The 23,036-nt window shown below is 37.3% G+C and overlaps 1 protein-coding gene and 1 long non-coding RNA gene across 8 annotated transcripts in view; one reads left to right on the forward strand and one right to left on the reverse strand.

The window, feature by feature from the left end:
• Positions 1 to 18,528, reverse strand: part of ELMOD2 (ELMO domain containing 2) — a 32,126-nt gene extending 13,598 nt beyond the window's left edge. The window contains exons 1-6 of one of the 7 annotated variants that reach the window (XM_023636516.2): positions 18,338 to 18,464; positions 17,048 to 17,195; positions 15,077 to 15,105; positions 4,780 to 4,877; positions 3,023 to 3,152; positions 456 to 553 (exon numbers count right to left, since the gene is read on the reverse strand). In XM_023636516.2, coding sequence (XP_023492284.1) covers positions 456 to 553; positions 3,023 to 3,152; positions 4,780 to 4,877; positions 15,077 to 15,105; positions 17,048 to 17,189 — 497 coding nt within the window. In that variant the 5' untranslated portion in view covers positions 17,190 to 17,195; positions 18,338 to 18,464. Of the gene's footprint in view, positions 1 to 455; positions 590 to 3,022; positions 3,153 to 4,779; positions 4,878 to 15,076; positions 15,106 to 17,047; positions 17,196 to 17,676 lie in introns of all 7 variants that reach the window. The other 6 variants (XM_070258627.1, XM_070258634.1, XM_014737969.3 and 3 more) reach the window with 6 other exon arrangements.
• Positions 18,529 to 18,619: 91 nt separating this feature from the next.
• On the forward strand, positions 18,620 to 23,036 carry LOC111770373 (uncharacterized). Its single transcript, XR_002803615.2, has 2 exons — positions 18,620 to 18,787; positions 22,637 to 23,036. It is a non-coding gene; the product is annotated as an uncharacterized lncRNA (long non-coding RNA).

Raw genomic sequence — 23,036 nt, forward strand, 5'->3', positions numbered from 1 at the left:
CTGCAGCAGCCCAGGGTTTCGCCAGTTTGGAACCTGGGCACAGACTTGGCACCGCTCATCAGGCCACGTTGAGGTGGCGTCCCACATGCCACAACTAGAAGGACCTGCAACTAAGATATACAACTATGTACTGGGGGGATTTGGGGAGATAAAACAGAAAAAAAAAAAAAAAAGAAATCATACACACACCAAGCATATTTCTAATGTCTTCACATTGTTGCCAGCACATTAGTAAATACTTTCAGCACTGTAGCTATTAAAATTCAGAGATAGTATGAAACAACTAGATCAATTCTTATTACAATTTAACAATATTGGAGATTACATACAACTTCACTTAGAGAAGAAAAAAAAGTTTATTTTTACAACTAGATCAATTCTTATTACAATTTAACAATATTGGAGATTACATACAACTTCACTTAGAGAAGAAAAAAAAGTTTATTTTTACTTACACAAGATTGATTAATCCAAGTATGCCCATGCCTCTGAAGTCTGTTTTGGGATCATCACCCTGGAAACCAATGTCAGCCCACTGCTTGGAGATTCTAGCCTTCAATGTTTTTGTGGGCATTAGAAGATTCCAAAGCTGTATAAACATTTGCTTCCATATTACAAATAATAGTGACGTTCTTAATTTACCAAGACATTTTTCTTCTCATAGCTGATACACTAGTAAGTTGAATGCTTTCAATTATACAATTTTTATAAACAAACCGTAGGTTCAACAAAGACTATATTTAGAGAACTTTCCAATTATCCTAAAAAAAAATGTAGTATACTTATTCCCATTTAAAAGATTAATACAAAGAATAAAAGATTTTGAAAATGCAACAAACACACAAAAATCTAAAATAACAAGATACCTTTATTCACTAAGTAATACAATATACCATAATTGGTAAACTGCTTCCTTGGGAAGAACACAATGTTGGGACGTGGCCCTTGACTCAGACACTATATACTTTAGCAGGCTCTATTCCAATGGTGGGTGATTAGTTCATACTCAGAAGAAGGAAACTAGGTCTGAGAAAGGGAAGGGATCAGGGAGAAATAATACTGATAGTATCCCAACTTATATGATCACTATTTTACAAATTTTCATAGCTTTAAAATAAAAAAATAATATGACTTGGTTTTAAGTAAATACACACCTTAAGACTGAGGATTTAAGAATAGCAACAAACTAATCAATGCAAAATAAAGTTTAAAAAAATTAATCAGTCATTTTTTAAATTTGACACCAGAAGTCATCCAACATAACAGATTTAGAAAAGTGGATAAGAAAGTTTGTGAAAATGTGCAGAACAGAAATACCCGCATTTTTTCCCCATTTCACTACCATTTTAGGCATTATTGAGTAAAGGGCTCCTAATGAAAGGAGTATCCTGTTACCTAAAATAAAATGTGAGGACCTGTGACGTTACTTTAGGACAGGGTCAGGACTCTGGCCTTGAAGCTAAATCCAATCACGACATTGAGTTTCATCTGGTCCCTTTTATTACTAACAAATGCAATTTGCTCACATTAGGGTCTCTCCGTGAGCTCAGCAAGGGGTCTGATGTGCCAATGACGTGGTGAGAGACACAGTAATACCACTAATTCTCAAAATTTAATATGCATAAATATCAAATTTCTGGGTTTCAGCCCCGGAGATTCTGATTTGGTAAGGCAAAGGTGGAGCCCTGGATTTTAAATATTAAAGACTGGTTAACTTCAGAGAAGGTGGTCCTTGGACTACACTTAAAGAAACACAGATGTACTTAGCTCTTCACTCAGAGAGACTGCTGAGCATGTGTGGTGGTTGGGTGACTCCCTGCTGGCAACTGGCTCGTCAAAACTGAGTTTCTTAACAAATCACCAAGATGAAAATTCCCTTGATGAAATGATAGGACTTGTGTCTTTCCCCTTGAAAACGGAAGGTATTGTGTAGAAAAGGTCTGAAGTTAAGGGAATAATGATAATGAGGAGGAGGATATAAAGAGCGAACAAGCCCCAGGGCGCACTAGGCACTATTTTAACACTTTAAATATAAAAATTCAATCCACACCAATAGCCCTTTGAGGTACGTATTCTTACTATCCTCATTTTACAAAATCAAGTTTTATTTTTAATTTTAAAATTAGGTGAAGTGCATATTTATACTTTTCCAGAAAAAAATACAAGGTTTTGTGGTTTTTAAACTTGTCTCTTACTGTTACTTAGATACCATCAATGTTTCTTTCCATAGTACTTTTAGCTGTAACAAACTCCAAACGCCAAGTGCAATGTGCTGTTTTCTCTAACTTGAACCATTTAAAAATACAATGAGAACAGGTGTGTTGGACAGCAGGAGACTCAGTTTTAGTTCAGAATTTACCATTCTAGGACCTAAAGTAAATTACTTCACCTCCTCTGGGCCTTAGAATCCTCATCCCTAAAATGAAGGTACTAGACTAGATGACCTGGACAGCTTCCTCCAGGTCCAACGTTCTCTAATTTCAGCATCTCACCGGCCTTATGTACTTAAACTTCAGAAACAAGAAATAGGAGAATTCTAAATAAATTTCCTTACTTTCTTAAGTTTTAAATCTGTTGTGGCATTAGTTGGTGACCAACATTCCATAAATCCCAAAAGATTTGACAAAATAATCTGAAAAGGGACATCCACATTCACAATTTGAGAGTACGCTGAAAAAATGCTTAATTTATATTAGCAATTTATATAAAAAGTAGGGGGAAAATCTGAAGCTTGTGGACTCATACTTTTCAGTTGAAAAGATCTCCCTTTATAAGTTTATAATTTATTTCAGAATTAAATAAAGCATTAAAATTTATTTGAATATATTTTAATGATGCTTATCACACAATTATAAAAAGTAGTTAACCAAAAATCTTTCAACAACATAACAAAATTTTCTAAGGGGCAAAGAAATTGGATAGCTGTATAAACCTCTAGAATCTGCACACATACCTTACTAGCTCAAGCCTGATTTATTTTTCCAATGTTCACTAATTCCAAATACAGAAAACAAAAATTTACCTTGAGAAGCAGCTTTTCATGTTGCATGTTATCAGAATCATACGGCTTTTTTCTCACACTTTCTACATCCAAATAGAGCTGTTTATAACCGGATATCTGCAGTAAGCATGCCTTCATGCAAATTTTAAAACTGAAAGAGATAAAATAATTATTTTTAAAATTATACCTTTTTAGTACAATAAAGTAATGTCTTCCATAGATTGTGGTTCACATGTCTATCTAGAAAGCATTTTCTAGCTTTCAGTTTAGTACAATCAGCATCAAGAGTCTCTGAAACACAAAACATTATTCGAAGTATCATGCAGGATAGGACAGAACAGGGTCCAGAAAGAGGGCAAGACATGGTAGGAATGGCAAACTTTGCAATTGCAAAGATTTGGCCTCTTTTTCTTTCTGTGTTTCCTCTGGGCAATCTCATATATTCCCACATCTTTATGAATAGATATTACTGACAGACCTAATTTTCCAAGTACACGATAACAAATAGCTCCATGACAGGTTATCCCAGTTCTCCCAAATACAATAGCTTATATTTCCTGAAGAAACAGGCTCTTTTTTAACTAAGTCTCTAAATCTACTAATGACGTTACTAATCATTAGTTCCCCACAATAGAACCCTCCAAGTTCTGACCTTCCTCCCTCCATCAACAAAACATCAAAAGATCCTCGAATTCTTCTTCTTTCTATCTCTGAAATGTCCCTCAGAGTACTCATCATACCCATTTGCCCTGATGTATTTATGGCTTTGTCATCTCTTGTCAGACTGACTCAGTTTCCTAACTGTTCTGTCTTTATTCCCTCTACCAGCCTCCCACATCCCCAAATTTACCCTCCATCTTCCTAAAATATGTATCTGATAATGTAGCTTGTTTGATAAAACAACCCAGGGGACAACATCTAAATCCCTCAGTATGCATGCAAGACTCAGTGCAATGTATCTACTCTTGCAGTCCACTCACTTCAACCATGGCTCTGCGCCTGTTCAATGTTCCAGCTACAAAGGACTCCCTGTGGTTCCCAGATACTCAAGTACTTCGTGTCTTGCTGGCCCTGTTCCTCTGCATGGAATGTGCTCCCTTACTCGTTCAACAAGGTCCACTTCAAATGTCACCTCTTCTGTGGAATTATTGTCACAGTTCTCTCCTGCACCCTTCCTTATTCCAGCCAAAATAAATTGCTCCTTCCTCTGTATTTGCATAGAAAATGCTGAATGAAGAAAAAATTGCTAAATACTTACTATCTCAACATACTTGTGCTGGGAACACAAAAACGGAGTAAGTCAAGTTCTTCTCTTAGGGAACTTAGAATTTATGAGGGAAGAACAAGAGTACATCAGTGATGGTACAGTGGGTTAAATGCAGTGACAGAGAGCTCCAGGAGAGGACAGAGCAGGGGCACTGGCTCAGACTGGAGGAGCCAGGGACGACCTTCCTGGAGGACAAAGAAACTGAACTTTGAAGGACAAGAAGGACATAGTAGCCGAAGTTATTTAACTTTGGAAAAGTAATGGTAAGTTAGCCTAAAGAAGGCAGATGGTAAACTGGCACTAGTATTAGCTTGGGAACCAAGAGATAAAGGTTTTAGTCCTCCTTCTGTCACTCACCTCTGTGGGCCTTAATTCCTCAGCTAGTCAAGTGAAAGGCTGAACTGGATGATTCCCACAACCCCTTCGGCTCCAATGTTTCACAACTGTGGTTGATCTCCACACCTCACCAGATGTACATGCACAGTAAGAGAATCCTGTAAAGGCAGCGTACCTGGCATCCTTCTCAGGGTTAATATTCTTTTCTTTCATTATATCTTCTACACATTTGTCCACTTCACTCTGAACAACAAGTGTCGCCTTCTGCAAAACCTATTTATGTAAAAGAAAGCTAAATGAGAAAATTGTCTTATACCTAAAAAAGAACAGTAAGTTGTGAGCTATTTAGTCAACGTTGTAATGCGTATATTGAAATGCATACTGAAACCAAGTTTGTTTCAAATTTTCATTATGGCTAAAATTATAAATGAATAAGTTAGTTAATAGAAGCAGCATGATGCTTCAGCTGAAGAACTCCTTAACTGAAAATCAACAGGTTCTCAGCTGGTGAGTTCTCAGCAAATGAGCTACCACCATAGTGTGCTTAAGAAGCAGAGACTTTTTATAAAATTTTAAAATTACGTAATAAAAATATACATACAAAAAAATTTCAATGTAGCAGTCAAAGAAATTTTTAAATGCAGAACAGCAAAAAGAAGAAAACTCAAACAATCTTGTAATTCTACCACGAGAGAGAGCTACTGGTAACAGATCAGCATATACCCTTCCAGTCATTTTTCTATGCATATAAAACAGAATTTTTAAATAGTATGTCCTATAAATGTCCACTGGATCCTGCCTTCCAACAAACAAGCAAGTGCAGGCCTTCCTTACCCTTAAAAAGTTTCTTTAACTCTTATCCTTCCGTAAGCTACCATCAACATCTTCTCTGGTATCCTTTATACTCCAGGCAAAACAGTGTGCTCTTACCTGGAGTTCTGCCTCTGCACATCCTAGGCTTTCTCTGGAACGCTCCTTTCCCCAATCTCTAAATGTATCAATCCTTCCCATTTTTAAGCTAGCTCATACCAGTCCAGGAAGCTTTCCCTGATTTACTCAAGTGGAAGCAATCTCTCTTCTGTTGGAGTCCCCATAATAACTTATCTTAACCTTTCTACGACCCTTACCACTTTCTATATTATAGTTATTTTTATATATTAAGTGGAAAATTCTTTGAGGACAGAGATTGTATCTAGTTCATCTTTGCATATCCTGCATATAAGAAATAATTGACAAATAATTATTGGAGATATCTAACAGATGAAAACCTTAAGAAAGGAAACTGTTTCAGTAAAAGATACGTACAGCAATGCGTATGATGATTTTAAAAGAAGGAAGGAAGGGAGAGAAAAAGGGAAGAAAGGGAAGAAAAGGATGACTTTCCAAAGCAAATTCAAAAGTGATAAGGAAAATTATCAAAGACTAACAATCAGTAAGGACACATATGGTCAACACATCTATAAGCCTGGGATTCTATGGCTACAGGAAATGTCGTGAGGCTTAAAAACCAGCACTAGTAAAAGGGTTACCTTCATTATGGGTGGAAACCTCTTGCATATATTACAAAATCCTAAAACATGAAAAACCTAGTCAAACGTCACCTCCTCTGGGAAGCCTTCCTCAGCCTGGGAGTTGGTACTCCCATTTATGCTCATCGCTCAGTTAGAGAGCACTTACCACACCATATCTGTTTACTTTTCTATATTCTCCACTGGACTTCATCACTCTTATGTACTCTTACATTATGAATGAATGACTGACTGATTGAATGAACTTGCCCAAGCCATATATAAACTTAGAGACAGAGTTCAGACCAGAAACCATGTCTAGTCTCTCAGCACTCTTTCCTGTCTATAATATTCGATTACGTTTTTTTAAATTGAGGTATAATTTAAACACAGTGCAAGGAACGGATGTTACATACTCAGTTTGATCAGTTTTGACAAATGCATATAGCAAGTAAACTACATCCCTATCAAGATATAGAACATTTCCATCACCCCAGAGAGCTCGCTCATGTCCCTTCCCAATCAACCCCTCCTCCAGAAAGCAACCACTGTTCTGATTTCTATCACCGTGACCTTGCAGTGGGCATATAAATGGAATCACAAAGTGTGTACTCTTTTGTGTCTGGCTTCTTTCACTCAACATAATGTTTCTAGAGTTCATCTACATTTTTGCTTTTATCAGTAATTTGTTCCTTTTAATTGTTGAGTAGTATTCCAGTGTAGGAATAAACCCCAGTTTGCTTATTCATTCTCCTGGTGATTGGTATTAGCATGGTTGCCAGTTTTAGACTGTTATGAATAAAGCTGCTACAGCATTTTTGGTTACATCTTTTTGTAAATATGTTTCATTTTTCTTAGATACCAAAGTGGAATTGCTAAGATATAGGATAGATATATGTTTAACTTTTAAAGAATGCCAAAACCATTTTCCAAAGTGATGCTACCATTTCATGCTCCCACAGGCATTCATTTGCATTGACGGTGTTAGTCTATTTCATTTAGGAAGTTTCACTACCCTATTCTAGTGGGTACCTAGTGTCCTCCCACTGTGGTTTTTTTTTTTTTTTTTTTTTTAAAGATTTTATTATTTCCTTTTTCTCCCCAAAGCCCCCCGGTACATAGTTGTATATTCTTCGTTGTGGGTTCTTCTAGTGTGGCATGTGGGACGCTGCCTCAGCGTGGTCTGATGAGCAGTGCCATGTCCGCGCCCAGGATTCGAACCAACAAAACACTGGGCTGCCTGAAGCGGAGCGCGCGAACTTAACCACTCGGCCACGGGGCCAGCCCCCCCACTGTGGTTTTAATTTGCATTTCCCCACTGACAAATAATGTGGAACACTTTTTCAAGTACTTTTTGGCCATTTTTACTTATATATATATTCTTTTATATGTACATATACATGAATATATATTCCATTTCATGTATGTGTATTATATATGTATATATATTCTTTTACACACAATATACATATATATCTGTATATATGTGTGCATATATATATGTTTTCTTCCTCTGTGAAGTGACTATTCAAGGATTTTGCCCCTTTTAAAATTGTGCTGTCTTTATTACTGAGTTCTAAAAGTTCTTCACTAGATACAAGCCCCTAATCAGATATATATGCTGCAAGTATTTTCTCTTAGTTGGTAGATTGCCTATTCCATGGTGGAAGATATTCTCGTATGCTTTCTTTGAGAAGTTTTAAAGTTTTAGTTTAAAAACAGGTATAAAGTCCATATCAAATTAATTTCCAGATGTGGTGGGAGATAGGAGCCGAGCTTTTTTTCCCCCTCCATTTGGATATCCAATTGTGCCAGCATTATTTATTGAAAAGACTTTCCTGTTCTCATCGAATTGGTTTGGCAACCTTGTTAAAAAGTATGTGTGGTCTATTTGTGGTCTCTCATCTGTTATATTTATATATTTGCCTAGAAAGTCTTAAAGTTAGGTGGTCTAAGTCCTCTAATTTTGTTGTTTTAGAAGATTATTTGGACCACACTAAATCTCTTGCATTTCTGAAGAAACTTTAGAATGAGCTTGTCACTTTCTTCAAAAATAGCTTGCTGGAATTTAGCTTGGAATTGCACTGGATCCATACGTCAATTTGGCGATTTGCATCTTAATAATATTGAGTCTTCTAATCGACGAATACAGTGTATCTTTTCATTTTAACTGTTCTCAGGAAAAGAAGTTTTAGTGCAGAAGTCTTGCATACCTTTCATTAAATTTATCCCTGAGTATTTAAAATTTATCTCTCTGTATTCTGGATGCTATTGTAGGTGGTACTGATCTTTTTTTGTTTTCTTTTCCAAAAGTTTGTTGATAACATATAGAAGCACATGGTGTCCTGTGACACTGCTAAATTCATTTACTAATAATGATAGTTTTTGTAGATTTCTTAGGATTTTCTACATTCACAAACTATGTTATCTGTTAATAAAGACAGTGTTCTTTCTTTTCAGTCATGTCTTAGATTTCTTTTCCTTGCCTTATTGCACTATCTAGGATCTCTAGCACAATGCTGGATAAAAGCAGACAGAGTAAACATTCTTGCCTTGTTGTCAGTTGAATGTGGAGAGCATTCAATATTTCAATACTATACATCATGTTAGCTACAAGTTTTTCATAGATGGCCTTTAATAGGATGGGGAAGCTCCTTCTACTCCTAGTTGAGAATTTTTAATCATGAATAGGTATTGAATTCTATCAAAACAGTTTTTCAGTATCTATTGAAAAGCCATCTCTAGTGGTCTAGTAGTCAAGATTCGGTGCTCTCACTGCTGCAGCCTGGGTTGGTTTCCTGGTCAGGGAACCACACCATTTGTCTGTCAGTTGTCAGACTGTAGTTGCTGTCTGTAGCTATGATGCTGAAAGCTACACCATCAGTATTTCAAATACCAGCAGGGTCACCCATGGTGGATAGGTTTCAGCAGAGCTTCCAGACTCAGACAGACCAGGAAGAAGGACCTGGCCAACGACTTCTGGAAAAATGGCCATTAAAAAACCCTATGAATAGCAGCAGAACATTGTCTGATATAGTGCCAGAAGGCAAGAGGATGTCACAAAAAGACGAGGCAGGGTTCTACTCTGCTGTACACAAGGTCACTAGGAGTTGGAATCAACTTGACAACACTAACAACAAAAATCTATTGAAATAAGCATATTTTTCTAATTTACTTTGCTAAAATGGTGAGTTACATTCACTGATTTTGAAAACTCAATAGTGACGTATTATTCTTTTTATATATTACACGGATTAGTTTGTTAATGAAGAAATTTTGCAACTATATTCATGAAGGATATTGATTTGTAACTTTCACTTGTTATATTGTCCTTGTCTGGTTTTAGTATCAGAGTTATACTGGACTCATAAAATGTGTTTCCTCCTACTTGATTCTCTAGTTTATGTAATAGCGGTATTATTTCTTCTTAAATGTTTGATAAGAGTTCACTAGTAAAGCTAATATCAGAAGGGGTTTTTGTGCAAAACTTTTAAATTACAGATTCCAATTATGAGCTCTATGGCTATTTAGATTTTTGCTTTTTGTGTTAGTTTTTTTCTTAAAGATTGGCACCTGAGGGGCCAGCCCTGTGGCCAAGTGGTTAAGTTCACGTGCTCCGCTGCAGAGGGCCAGGGTTTCACTGGTTCGGATCCTGGGCATGGACATGGCACCAATCGTCAGGCCACGTTGAGGTGGCATCCCACATGCCACAACTGGAAGGACCTACAACTAAGATAGACAACTATGTACCGGGGGGATTTGGGGAGATAAAGCAGAGAAAAAAAAAAAAAAAGACTGGCTACAGTTGTTAGCTCAGGTGCCAATCTTTAAAAAAAAAAAAAAAAGATTGGCACCTGAGCGAACATCTGTGGCCAATCTTTTTTTTTATTCTTCTCCCTGAAGCCCCCCAGTACATAGTTGTATATTGTAGTTGTGGTCCTTCTGGTTATGCTATATGGGACACTGCCTCAGCATGGCCTGACGAACAGTGCCACATCTGCGTCCAGGATCCAAACCAGTGAAACCCTGGGCCACTAAAGTGGAGCATGGGAACTTAACCACTTGGCCACGGGCTGGCCCCTTGTGTTAGTTTCAATAAATTGTGTTTTTCAAGGACTTTGTCCCTTTCATCTAAGCTATAGAATTTATCAACATAAAGTTGTTTGTAGTATGTCCTTGTACTTTTAATCTCTGTAGACTGTAGTAATGTCCCCCCCATTCATTTGGGTTTTCTCTTTTTCTTGATCAGTGTTGCTAGAGGGTTATTAACATTACTAATCTTTTCAAAGAATCAACTTTTCAGTTTGTTGATATTTCCTATTTTTGTCTGTTCACTATTTCATTAACTTTTATCTTATTTTTATTATTTCCTTTGGGTTTAATTTGCTTTCTTCTAGTTTCTTAAGATATAAGCATAGATCATTGATTTTAGGCCTTTAAAAACTCCTTTAGGTATACTCCACAAATTTCAATACGTTTTTTTTTTAATCATTCAGTTCAATTGTCTCTTAAAATTTCCCTTGTGAGTTTGTCTCCGATTCACTGATTTCTTAGATTTTTAATTTCCAGATATTTGGGGATTTTCTAGATGTCACATTTTTATTTCTAATTTTGTACTTTTGGGGATAGAAAACATACTCTGTATAAGTTCAATCCTTTGAAACTTGTTGAGGCTTAAAGACCCAGCATACAATGTAGCTATATGAATGTTCCATGTGTACTTGAGAGTGTGTATTTTGCATTTCTTGGGTGTAGCATTCTATAGATGTCAATTAGGTCAAGATGGTTAATAGTAATGTTCAAACCATATATATCACTTCTGATTTTTTTTTTGTCTTGTTGCACTATCAATTACTGAGAGACGCATGTTAATGTTTCCAGCTATGATTGTGGATTCACATATTTCTCCCTTTAGTTGAGTCAATTTTTGCTTCAAGTATTTGTCAGCTTTGTTAATAAGTACATACACTTTTAATATTATGATTTCTTGATAAGTACATACACTATTAATATTGTTATGTTTTCTTGATAAAAATTAACCCTTTTATCATTACAAAATAAAGATTTAGTCCTTGGTAATACTCCAAGCTTATGGTTTCCAAAAGAAAGCAACAACAGCTTTTTACATTTATTGTTTGCAAAGTATGTCCTTTTATTTTCTATTTGTTTTTGTCTTTTGTTTAGAGTGTGTTTCCTGAAACAACACTCGATTGGATTTGGATTTTTTTTATTCATTTGTCAATCTCTGGTTTATTTTTTAACCTTCTGGTAGGTCTTTGATTCCTCAACAAAAACAAAATAATAAGCTGGATGGAGGACAAATATAACACATTACAATATTGTCTAAATTCTCATATACCCCACTACTTTGAAGGTATATTCAATACTGAAATATATACTACTTAAAGAATTTCTTAGGTCAGCAATTCTAAAACTTTCTTTTTTAACCTCAAACCATGTAAGCACCCAAAGACCATTTTCCCAATGATGTTTACTTTTGAGCTAAAGGAAAAGGAGGTAATAAAGAATGGGAGAGCAACATACACTACTCACTTATCATAGATTTTTTAAGAAAATAATATATGCTTATGTATATGATTTTATTATAATAAAACATCGATGAACATATAGTTTTACTACACCTACCCTGATAGTAGGTTACAAATTATACGACTAGCACACATTCATAGGCAGCAAACATCAACAGTGAGTTTCACTATGCGAGCAAATTTGGGAAGGTTATGTATACATTTGTTTTAGTATATCCACAGGGTGTGAATGTTTCATTTTTGAACCACAGTGCCTATGTGGTTATATGCTTATAGGTTAGGTACTTAAAGTCTAGCTTTTGGCAAATTAAAGACCAAAAGATATGCAAATGTAAATCACTATAACATCAACCCACAGCCAACTAAACTGATGCCATAAAACTAATTTATTATTCAACAGCTAGAATGTTATCATTATTATTTAAAAGCCAAGACAGCGGCTGCAATAGAAAAACACAGCCAATCAAAAACACTATTAGATCAACAAAGTGTTCTTTCCCTAAATAGGGACAGTGGAGCTCTGCAACACTACCATACATCGCATGGCAGTCTTTTGAGCAGAACACTGAATTGATTCCTTGAATTCTAATAAAGTTTTCATTTTCATTTATAAATCCCGAAGTTTAGTAACCCTTAATATATAATTGATAAGTAGTCCTTAGTCTGAAGTACAAGCAAATTAGACTCAATTTTTAACAATCGAAGAAAGAATTTCCACTATGGTACCGTTGACCATACTACCACTGCTTCAGGGAATTGGCCTTCATAGAATAAAATCACTTTTATTCACAGTAATCATTGGTAATGCTAAGTATTTAAATACCTAAGAGGTTCTCACGAATATTTTAAACTTCTAAAAATCTTGTAGTATATATTGGTTCAATCCCATTATCATTAATATTCCTAGTAACTACTGTCTGTTGGACACCTATCATGTACTGGCATTCTCTTAGACTGCTTCCATATTAATATCTCTAATCCTAAAACAACCATGTGGGTATTAATACCTCCTTTTACGATGAGTAAATTGCACCAAGTCAAACAACTGGTAAGTGATAAAACCAGGATTTGAATCTAGAGTTCTTTCATACAAAAAAGCAGATAAGGTTGATAAAAAGAGCACAAAATCAGAATTCAATTTTACTCTACAAACCAAATAAAATATACAAATGAGATGCAATACATACCATAAACTGTATGTTTAAATTGATGAGGCTTCCTCCATTTGTTTACTGACAAGTTTACCTCAGATTTAAAACTTCAAGAAAACAAAGCTTCTATGATTTAATTCAGTAAGGAATTAACTACCCATTTGTTGATCATTCTTTTAGTATGTCCTACAAAACACTATTAGCAATTTATACTTTTTAATAATAAAGCCAAAAGAATAAATTTTAATGTTTACTTTTCAAGTGACCTTTTAATAGCCAGTAAATGACCTAAAAAATAATGAACATTTTGTTTTTCTTTAATTTGCAATCACTACCTTAAATTCCCCAAACACTTCAGGCCAAATTTACCTCTTCCTTCTCTAAATGCCTATTTATAACTGCATGCAATACTGGTCTTTACTTCTTTTGCATATCCCAAAGACCCTGGTGGAATGTTGAATAGATGGCAATCATTCATATTTTGGTCAAGGATTTGACCGAGGCACTAGAGTTCTTAAAAAGTAACATCTTATGCATGGTCCCACTTGAGTTTGGCATAATCTTACCACACACAAAATCCCATTAGTAAATTCTGTGACCAAAAGTGTTGTTACAATCAATTGCAGTAATAATAGTTACACAGAATAGATGTGACACTGAGTTCTCAGTTCCAGGACCTCTCCAGAGGTTCATCTACAATTTACGATATTGTTGCTTTGTGAAATGGCATCCTAAATTCCAATTAATGGAACTATATGAGTGGATAAGGTATAAATAAATTTTTAGAACCAGCAACTTATTAACTTTCTAGATCCCTCTGTTCTCATTTAAAAAAAAGAATATTAATTACTCTCTAACATTCTGAACAAAAGAGTAGGACTCTAGACTCCTCCCCTCAATATTCATTCATGTATATGAGTTATTCTTACACTGACCATTCTTAAATAAAAGACTGAAAGTAAATCAGTAAAGCACCTAACTTATAAGTCACTCTCCATAACATAACTTACATGTTTGCAACATTCAACAACATCCATATTCCTTCCAGCATGACATATTAACTCACATCAATATCACTAGACAGTAGCAAGTCAACTTTTTTTGACTCTAAATTTTTGATCCACATTGTACATCACAACCAAGCACAAACATACATAGATACCTAAAACACATATAGATGCACACACACATAGATAACTAAAATTAAAATTTCATAAAATAACATTTAACCTTATTATGACCAATGTTTTCTAAATATTTTCTATTCTATTCGTTATGTCGTTGTTTAATGCTGGCTGTGATCTACTTGGGATTTCAAACAATGGTCTAGATGACCCACACTCTACCTTTGCCACACCAAATAATCTATCTACATATATATATAGAAAAAATTGTGAACTACTATAGGGAAGTACAGCGTGTAGTAGACTGAATTATCAGTCTCAATTTTTCACTCTCCTGTAATTGAATTATATACTATGGCCTTATGGTGGGCATATTGTATGTCTCCACCCCTTGACCTGGGCTTGGCCATGTAACTTATGTTAGCCAATGGGATGTTAATGGACATGACACAAGGAAACTTAAAATATGTCTATGTGGTTGGAACTTCAATGATCCACTGTGAGAAGAACATACCCCAGGGACCCACTATCTTTTCAATCTAGGTCCCAGAACGAGACAATTGGAACAGACTTGAACTTGACACCAGCCTAAAGAGAAGCCTTTCCAGCTGGCCCAGAGACACATGAGGAAGAAATAAATAACGTATTGTTAAATGCCCTGAGATTTTATAAGTTTGTTACACAGCAAAAGCTGATTAATAAACAACATGAAGTATGATTTATTTTGGAGCAAAAGGTTCATGACCAGGGTTTCCTATAACTACCCAAAATTGCTTGCTTTTCTTTCACATAAAAAGCTATCCTAAGGACACAGTCTAAGAGAAGGTTTTCGCCCTAAGACCCCATTTTCCCAAAAGCTACCAAGTTTTCAGGCAAAAATAAACAAGCAAAACCACAGAAGAGGACAAATTATTCAAATACCTTCTTTGTGCACAAGTAGTACACAAATACACACACACATAGAAAATGTTTTAAAAATAGAATATTACTTCTAAAGTGGGAAAATTTCACTCAATACTCTTTACGGCAAAGATTCTTCCAGTAGGACACTAAAAATAATTCTAAAATTCAGGCATTCTTTTAAAGGAAAAGTATCCCCAAGTTAAGTTTGCTAGAATTATCACCTTGATATGATCCTACCTTATTCTTGGAGTACGTCAAGGAATTTTCTGAAATGAAAAAAAATAAACCAGAATGTTATCACTTAAATGCTGTTGAATTACTCCATAAATAAATAGTATAAATATCAAACCAGTAATAAATTCCTCTAATAAAATTAGAAGATATCATTTCTACATGAATAACACAGCAAGCATTTTAAAATTTTATCCTTACAGTATAGAGAACTAGATATGATTCCAAAATCCTCAAACCAACACAACATACCAGAGCCAAACTGGTGCGACCGACTTATTTCCCCAGGGTCATCTGTTTCTGTGTAGAACACCAAGTGTCCACTAACCACTGCAAACTCATCCACGGCTGCCTCAGAATAGCTCAGGTCCCAGAAACTCAACTTAAGACTAAAGTTGAAAGAGTTCTCTATGATATTTTCTTCATTTATTAGCTTTAAAGAGTACACGTTTAGATTTGGGGAGCTAGCAACTGAATCATCCAACAACAAAGGGGCAAGAATGAAAAGACTTCAGGTTATTTGGCCAACCATTCTCTAACCAGACAAACAGCAGTATAGCTTCTCCATTCTGGTTTTCTGTCTCAAGAATGACAAGAATATTTTTACTGGTCTATTTAAAAATTTTTCAGGCACACTGATGAATAGTCTCCTTTTTCTCAGTAATTTGAAAAATTCCAGAAGAATGTTTTTGCCACAAAATAAGGCCTTAATATGTTCTTCCCCCATACTATAAAAAACCAACCGATATTGCCAAGGTTTCTTATCAAGAGGTACTTTGTTCTTCTCAGAGCCGTCAAAAGGGCAAATCAAAAGAGCAGGCAATAATTTAAGTCAGCCACAAAGTTGTGAGAAAACTAGGGAAGTAATTAAACTTCAATCATCCAGCTGCCCTGAGGCCTACTCCCTCATGTCTGTCATTCTCCCCATGTTGTCTTGGATACCAACACTCCCTCCCCAAATCTTACAGGGGTGGATTTCTTAGGTGAAGCAAACTTGTTCAACACAAAAGATCTGGTTAAGTCATGATTTTCCATTTAACGCAGTGAACATGAACTGCAGACAATCCCTGGTCTTCCTTACTCTGGCCAAAGAGAATTGACCTCAACCATATGTCTCACTCATTCCTATTCTAATTGAAAGCAATATTTTCAATTAAGCATTAAAAGCTGATGAATTTTTAGGAGGTAACAGACAAGCAGCATTCAACAGAAATGCAACGCAAGCCAAAATGTGAGCCACATGCGTACTTAAGTTTTTCTAGTAGCCCCGTTAGAGTAAAAGAAACAGATAAAATTTTAATATATTTTTAATCCAATATACCCAAAATATTATTTCAACATATAATGAACATAAACAATTATTAGTGAGATATTTTTAAATTTCCTTTTTATATAAGCTCGTTGACACTCTGTATATATTTTATACTTCCGCACATCGCAATTCAGACTATTCATGTTTCAAGTGCTCAAGAGCCACACGTGAGTAATGGCTAGAGTATTGCCCAGTGCAGATTTTGAGTCTAATAATCCTTCCCAGGGATCACTAGATACCTATTATTGTCCTTTCATGATTAAGTAAGAGATTAAAAGATTGATGAACGATGCTGACTATAAAAACGGATCTAGATCCACTCATTCTTCCCCTTCACTTGAGCTAACACTTCAAAGGGCTTATACAAGCATAAAGATTTTTCTCTAGAAAATAGGTCGCAACTATAGTCTAAGGTACAAGTGATGAATTTCAGGAGGCAGAGAAGATAATTCTTTGCACACATGCAGAATTAAATAACCATCAGTTTCCTTTTCTATAAAATCATAGTTTTAGAGCTGGAAGGATTCAAGCTAGATTTCAAAGATTACGAAACTGAGTTTAAATGACTTGATCAGGATACACGAGTGCATATGAGTATTGAGAAAAAATATTCATTCCGAGTTAAAATTTCCTGTTTTTAATTATTCTCCTTTTAGTAACATTACCTATCCTGTGTGTCCTTTGTGCACCTACATAGGTATCAAAAATTCGCTGCAGTTCACACTTTCCAGTCATCTGTCGTAAGAGCCATTTCATCCAAAATCGAAAAAAGTGCCCATAGAAGAACTCCCACAAAGAAACAAACATTTTTTCCTGGAGAAGGAAATATATGACAGGTTTAACAGCCTTATATTGGATTTTAAAATGAAAAATGTTAGTTTATCCAACTCATCAAGTCCCAAATTATATCAATGTCTATTATGTTATTCCATTGTGTCTATTTTGTAGTAGTGTTTAGGCATCTACGAAAACAATGACAGGTGTAATATATACAATTTAGATTAATTAAATGATGGTCAAATGGTCAATCTATCACTTTAAAACAACTGTAAAAATCAAACTACTGATTTAGATTCAAGCTCTGTTCCCTATTTTAATTTCTTAGTCTTTGAGAATGCGGCTCAACAGTTCAGCTACAAAAGGAACCCAATTAAGCACAATTAAATAAAATATGCCACATATCAGAATTGTTTTTCTAAGGAATAAGCTCTTCTTAACCCCTATGGATAATTCTAGTTACATCTGTCCCACAGTCAGATGATGCCGGTAAATAAAAACACTACATATGGCTTACAAATTGAAGTATTCAAGTTGAACAGGAGTAGATCACACCCTGGCTAATCGTTGATTTTCCATTCAAAAAGTGAGAGCAGAAATACTCAGAATAGTAATAAACTACACCATCGATAAAACTGAATCTTTATGCCAAAGAAAGATCTTCAGCTCCTAAATGAATTGGGATGGGGGCAATGCAAGTGAGGAAGAGTTACTTAAGAACAAACAAAAATGCTCATCTTCCGGCCTTAAACATTCCCATCTCCACAATGGGGCCTGAGGGATTGTCAAATTCGAACCCCCCCGCAGGTCAGCGCAGAAAGAATGCACATCAGAGATGGGCTGAACTGTGACTTGAAAATGAATCCATCCAGTCCGCGCTCATCAAGACAAAAGCAGCAGCACTGCCAAGCGGAGGGAACTGAAGCTTTGTGGCGCCTGAGCTCCCCAGACTTCGGGGAGCCGCTGCGCGGAGCCCCTCTTCCGGAGCCTGGCCGAGCCCAGCCGAACCCAGCTCGCGCGCTGCCCGCCAGTGGGAGGGACCGGCTCGCACAAAGCCCAGCCATCCCCGGGGCCCCGCGGATCCGCCGTAGGACACCGCGGGGCTCGCGCAGCCCGCGCGCCCTCAGCGCAGCCGCACCGAAGCAGCGCGGGGCGAGACGAAAAGAAACAGCGGCCACCTCACAGGAGCGGAAGAACTAGGGGGAAGCTGGAGCTGCCTCGGTTTCCCCAACTGCAAACAGCCGGCAACGGAAACGACGCTACTCGCAGAGCGCTCCCTGCAAGCACCGCGACCCGGAAGTCAGGAAGCGAGGCCGCGGGAACGCCTTGCCCAGGACACTGCCAGCCCCGCCCCCGCCCCTCCGACCTCTTCCGATTGGCTCGCGTTCCACCAATTGCTAACGCTGAAAGGCGGTCGAGCAGAGCTGCCTCGGCGCTCGTGATTGGATTCTAGGGACGCCGGACGGTTTCCTTGGCAACAGCAACTACAAGCGCTCCCCACGCGCAAGATTGATCTCTCCTGGAGCAGCCCTTGAGGCTTTTCTGGCTTTAAATCTCAGGTGGTTGGCGCAACTTGAAACCGTGTGGTGCTCCTAGACTCCAAGCAAGGAAGAAACACTGTGCTTTTGGTAACTTTCATAGCGCCAAAGTTATAAAAGCGCATTCACCTATATTTAACCTTAATTCTGTAAAGTAATTATTAATAACCCCACTTTATGGATGAGGAAAGGGAACTTATGTTAAACGACTTGCCCATGGCAATACGTGGCAGATAAGGAGAGCCTTATATGGTGAGAAAAGGAGTCTGGACTTTATCCTATAATAAACATCTAACAGTTAATTCATCAAACATTCTTTAATTGGTTGTTTTCCTTGAAAAAGTTATTCACATGCTTTTTTAAAAAAATCAACTTAGAACAGTACATTCATTAATTCAAAAAGTATCTGATGATTGCCTATTATGCACCAGGCAGTGTTCCAAAAGCAAGTCATAACTAAATAGACGCAAATATTTAGCGTGTCAGGTGGTGCTGAAGAAAGGGGTATTAGGAAGTTGGCGGGGGGCGGGTGCATACAATGTAGTTAGAGGAGTCTCCAGACGTTAGAAACGCAAGTGCAGAGTACTCCTGTCGGGAGCATACTTCCTAAATTGGAGGAACAGTAAGAAAGCCAGTGCGGCTGGAGGAGAAAGAGCAAGGGGAGAGTAGACTATAAGTACAAAGGACAATTTACAATGCAAAATAACTTCCCCCGACCCACACAAGACTCCTGGTCCCTCAGCCCCCTTACTAGAAAGCATCTGGTATTAGTTTCTCGTTTATACCTCCAGGAATAGTCTATGCAAGCATATTTATGTATTTTCCCTTCAGCCCCTTGTTAACACAAATTGAAGCAGCAATACTTTTCCACACCTCAACCGACATCTTTTTAAAAGGTACTAACTGTAAAACACTAGACACCTGAAGGGTGCATAAGCCATCATCCCTGCCTCACAGAAGCGACCAACAATCAACTTGGTAACGAAATCTGGACATATACTATAATAATAAAATCATAGAATCTTAGATCTTGAAGGGAACTTAAAGATCATCTCATTGAACAGTTTGTGGGTTTTTTGTATGTAAAAAGATTCAGAAAGGCAAAGTACACAGCCAAATTAGCAAATTAAGCAGTAGAAACTAATTTATACTTCGGGGTCTCTCTATTATTACACAAGACGTTCATGAAATAGAGAGTGAGATAATGCTGTAGTGCAATGACATCATCCTTTTGTCTTTTCAATGTGCTATACTGAGTAGGGAGTGCAGAGAGGAACTCTTCTCCTTGTCTCCATGCTGCCTCTTGGCCCACTTCTATCCACGTTTTTCTCCAAGAGAAATGCTAACCTGTTTGGTAAGAACCTGAGAAATTGATTGAACTGCATTTATTGGACGCAGGGTCACTGTACAGTAAAACGTTACATGCAAATGATTGTCTTCTCCCTTTTCTATTAATTCATTTGCATGTACCTGAGAGATATGTTAAACCACTCCTGCCCTCCAGGGAAGATTGATGTCCTCTCTTTCTCTCATTTTCTCTTTGGTTTTTTCTTCCATGAGGCTGGCTAAGTGGTGATTAAGTCCTAAGGTTAGAATTCTGCCTTTAAGGAGAAGGTGGGACCTATATTGGTCTCTGAACCAACCTGTATGCTTTTATCTGGCCTTATCAGATACACCTACATGGAAAACAAAGGCTATAGTATAATGGAATGTGGTTATATTTTTGAGTAGTACTGTGAAATCTCTGTGTTGTTGAATTCTCAGACTGAAAAACCAAGGCATTGTTGATTTTAGAAACTGGTTAATGGGAAGAGTTGTTTGGGATGACTGTTACTCGAGAACTTGTGGTGTTCAGCATTTGATCCATAGAGGACCCAAATTAAATATCAATGCTCCTTTTGGAGTGTGTGAAGCCTGAAATGCAGCAAATTTATACTGAGAAGGGAAATTTTATACTCCTTTTACTAATAGTGAAATGGATTACCTCTATGGAAGCGTAAAAGTATTGATAGCCATCAATCCTGACTGGTTTTATGATGGTTTTTGTTGCAGTTCCATGTACCTATGTTACATACTGTGATTAGGGGTGGCCTCTCAGGTATGGGTTTCCCATATGATTCTTTTAATGGGAGAAGGAGGAAATATACAGAATGTCAAGGTGGATTTGTTCTCACAGCTTCTAGTAATTGGCTTTACCAATGAAAAGAACGTTTAAGCTATTTAGAATTAAGCTAACGGGCTGGGGTGAAAATGGCAACCAGAACAAGGGAAATAAATATCAAATCAGGTAGAACTATTTACGTGATTTTTTTTTTAAGGCAGAGGGTGAGGGGGAATAGAGAAGTGACAATTTTTTTTTTTGGAGGAAGATTAGCCCTGAGCTAACATCTGCTGCCAATCCTCCTCTTTTTGCTGAGGAAGACTGGCCCTGAGCTAACATCCGTGCCCATCTTCCTCTACTTTGTACGTGGGATGCCTACCACAGCATGGCTTGTCAATCGGTGCCAGGATCTGAACTGGCAAACCCCAAGCTGCCGAAGCAGAATGTGCGGACTTAACCACTGCACCACTGGGCTGGCCTGAGAAGCAGGAATTTGACAGGATCCCTACAAAGGGTTTGGTGGCACATTAATAATAGTTGAGAGGAGGGAAACCTACTCTAGCTCCTGCATCCACCTCACCTGAGTACCCTATCAGATCTGTACCAGTTATCCCAGCCTGGATGAGTTTAAAGCCAACGATGCTAAAGGGAAATAGGGAAATAAGGTGTTTAGCACAGGTAGTGATTTTAATTCATCAATTAACATTGTGGGAGAAAAGGGCGATTAATATGAGGGTGAAGAAATTTTCATTTGACCCCTGGTATGGGGTCCAAGTTGTATTATATAGCTAGTGTGGAGCGGCAGACGATAGCGGAAAATCTTTTTGAAACCATTGAATGATGATGCAAAATGTACCATAATGCCAACGGGGGAATGGAAAGGCAGTATTAAGGTATGAAAATTGAAGTTTGGGGCATATGGGAAGGTTATGGTAGATAGCACCAGGAGCACTAGGAAGCTGAAGATGGAGAAATAAGGAAGAAAGTAATATCCACTTCTTGCCTTTACCAGAATATGTCATTAGAATGGATGTGAAGAAGGTCCTTGTCACTACCAGCTTAAAGTCAAATATCTTCAAGCGACAGAGAAGTCTGCCCTTGATGTAGTTTTAACTGGATGTGCAAAAGGGAAGCCCTGAGACTTGCTCAGACCTTCCTTTGTAGTAAATATCAGGCAGTGTCAGATTCTGGAGGGACACAGAAAACCTCATCTTTCATTAGGGAGCAATGGGAGCAGAAGTGCTAAGCTCCGCTAGTGCTTTCTATGAATCCTCTGTGGCCCAGGAGGAAAAGCGAAGGCTCTTGGAAATAACTGGTAACTGTCATGATTTAGACAAGACAGTTTCCTTGATTTAAACAAGTGTCTGTTTTACAATGCCAGGCATTGTAAAAATTGTATAATAGGTTCAAAAAGCTAACTGTGACTGGATTTTTTCTTTGTGATAGATTTAGTTAAAGCTATCTTCCTGATTTCACCCTCAGAGAGAAGTCACGCACAACTTGCTTGTACCTGAGAAGGAATGTAACATATGTGTATGGTCCATCTCCAAGGATATCTGACTTCTCCAACTCACTGCCACAATTTGGTGAGATTGGATTTAGACATGATCACCATCAAGATTAAGTTAATTCATAATATCGATGATATTATGATCATTTCCCCCGTGGAGGAAGAAACTCAGATTTGAGGGCTGCAGTGGCACAATATGACTAGCCGAATGGTTAATCAATCCAGCTAAGATTCAGAGCCTAGTGCAATCAGTGAAATTTCTAACAATAACTTTACGCCACCAGAGGTATTCTGTAAACAGTAAGTAATAAATTACTCTTCCCTCCAGGACCCTGCCAACAGAAAGGAGGCACGACACCTTGAAGGATTATTTAGCAAGCTATGAAGAAATATATAATGCATGCTGCTGATACTCGACGATTCTAACACATTCACACAATTTCAGAAGTTTGTGACTCTGCATGCAAATTGGAAACTCTGACTGAAATGTAATACTGTCACCTGGTGGCAACCACTGGGATTTTTGGACTCAAAAAGTTCCTGATGACGTCCCAGAGAGCTGGTTTGCCAGCATGCTGTTGGGCTGTTATGAAAACAGTCCCCATAACTTAAGAACAGCAAATTAAGATCCAAACTACCTATGATATGATATGGCTGATATCAGAAAGAAGTTGTGATAAATAGAAAGCTTCACAACAAAATTCAAATGAAATGAAATTCACCTCTCA

The sequence above is a fragment of the Equus caballus genome, chromosome 2 (assembly GCF_041296265.1).
Source record: "Equus caballus isolate H_3958 breed thoroughbred chromosome 2, TB-T2T, whole genome shotgun sequence".
NCBI classification, from domain to species: domain Eukaryota; kingdom Metazoa; phylum Chordata; class Mammalia; order Perissodactyla; family Equidae; genus Equus; species Equus caballus.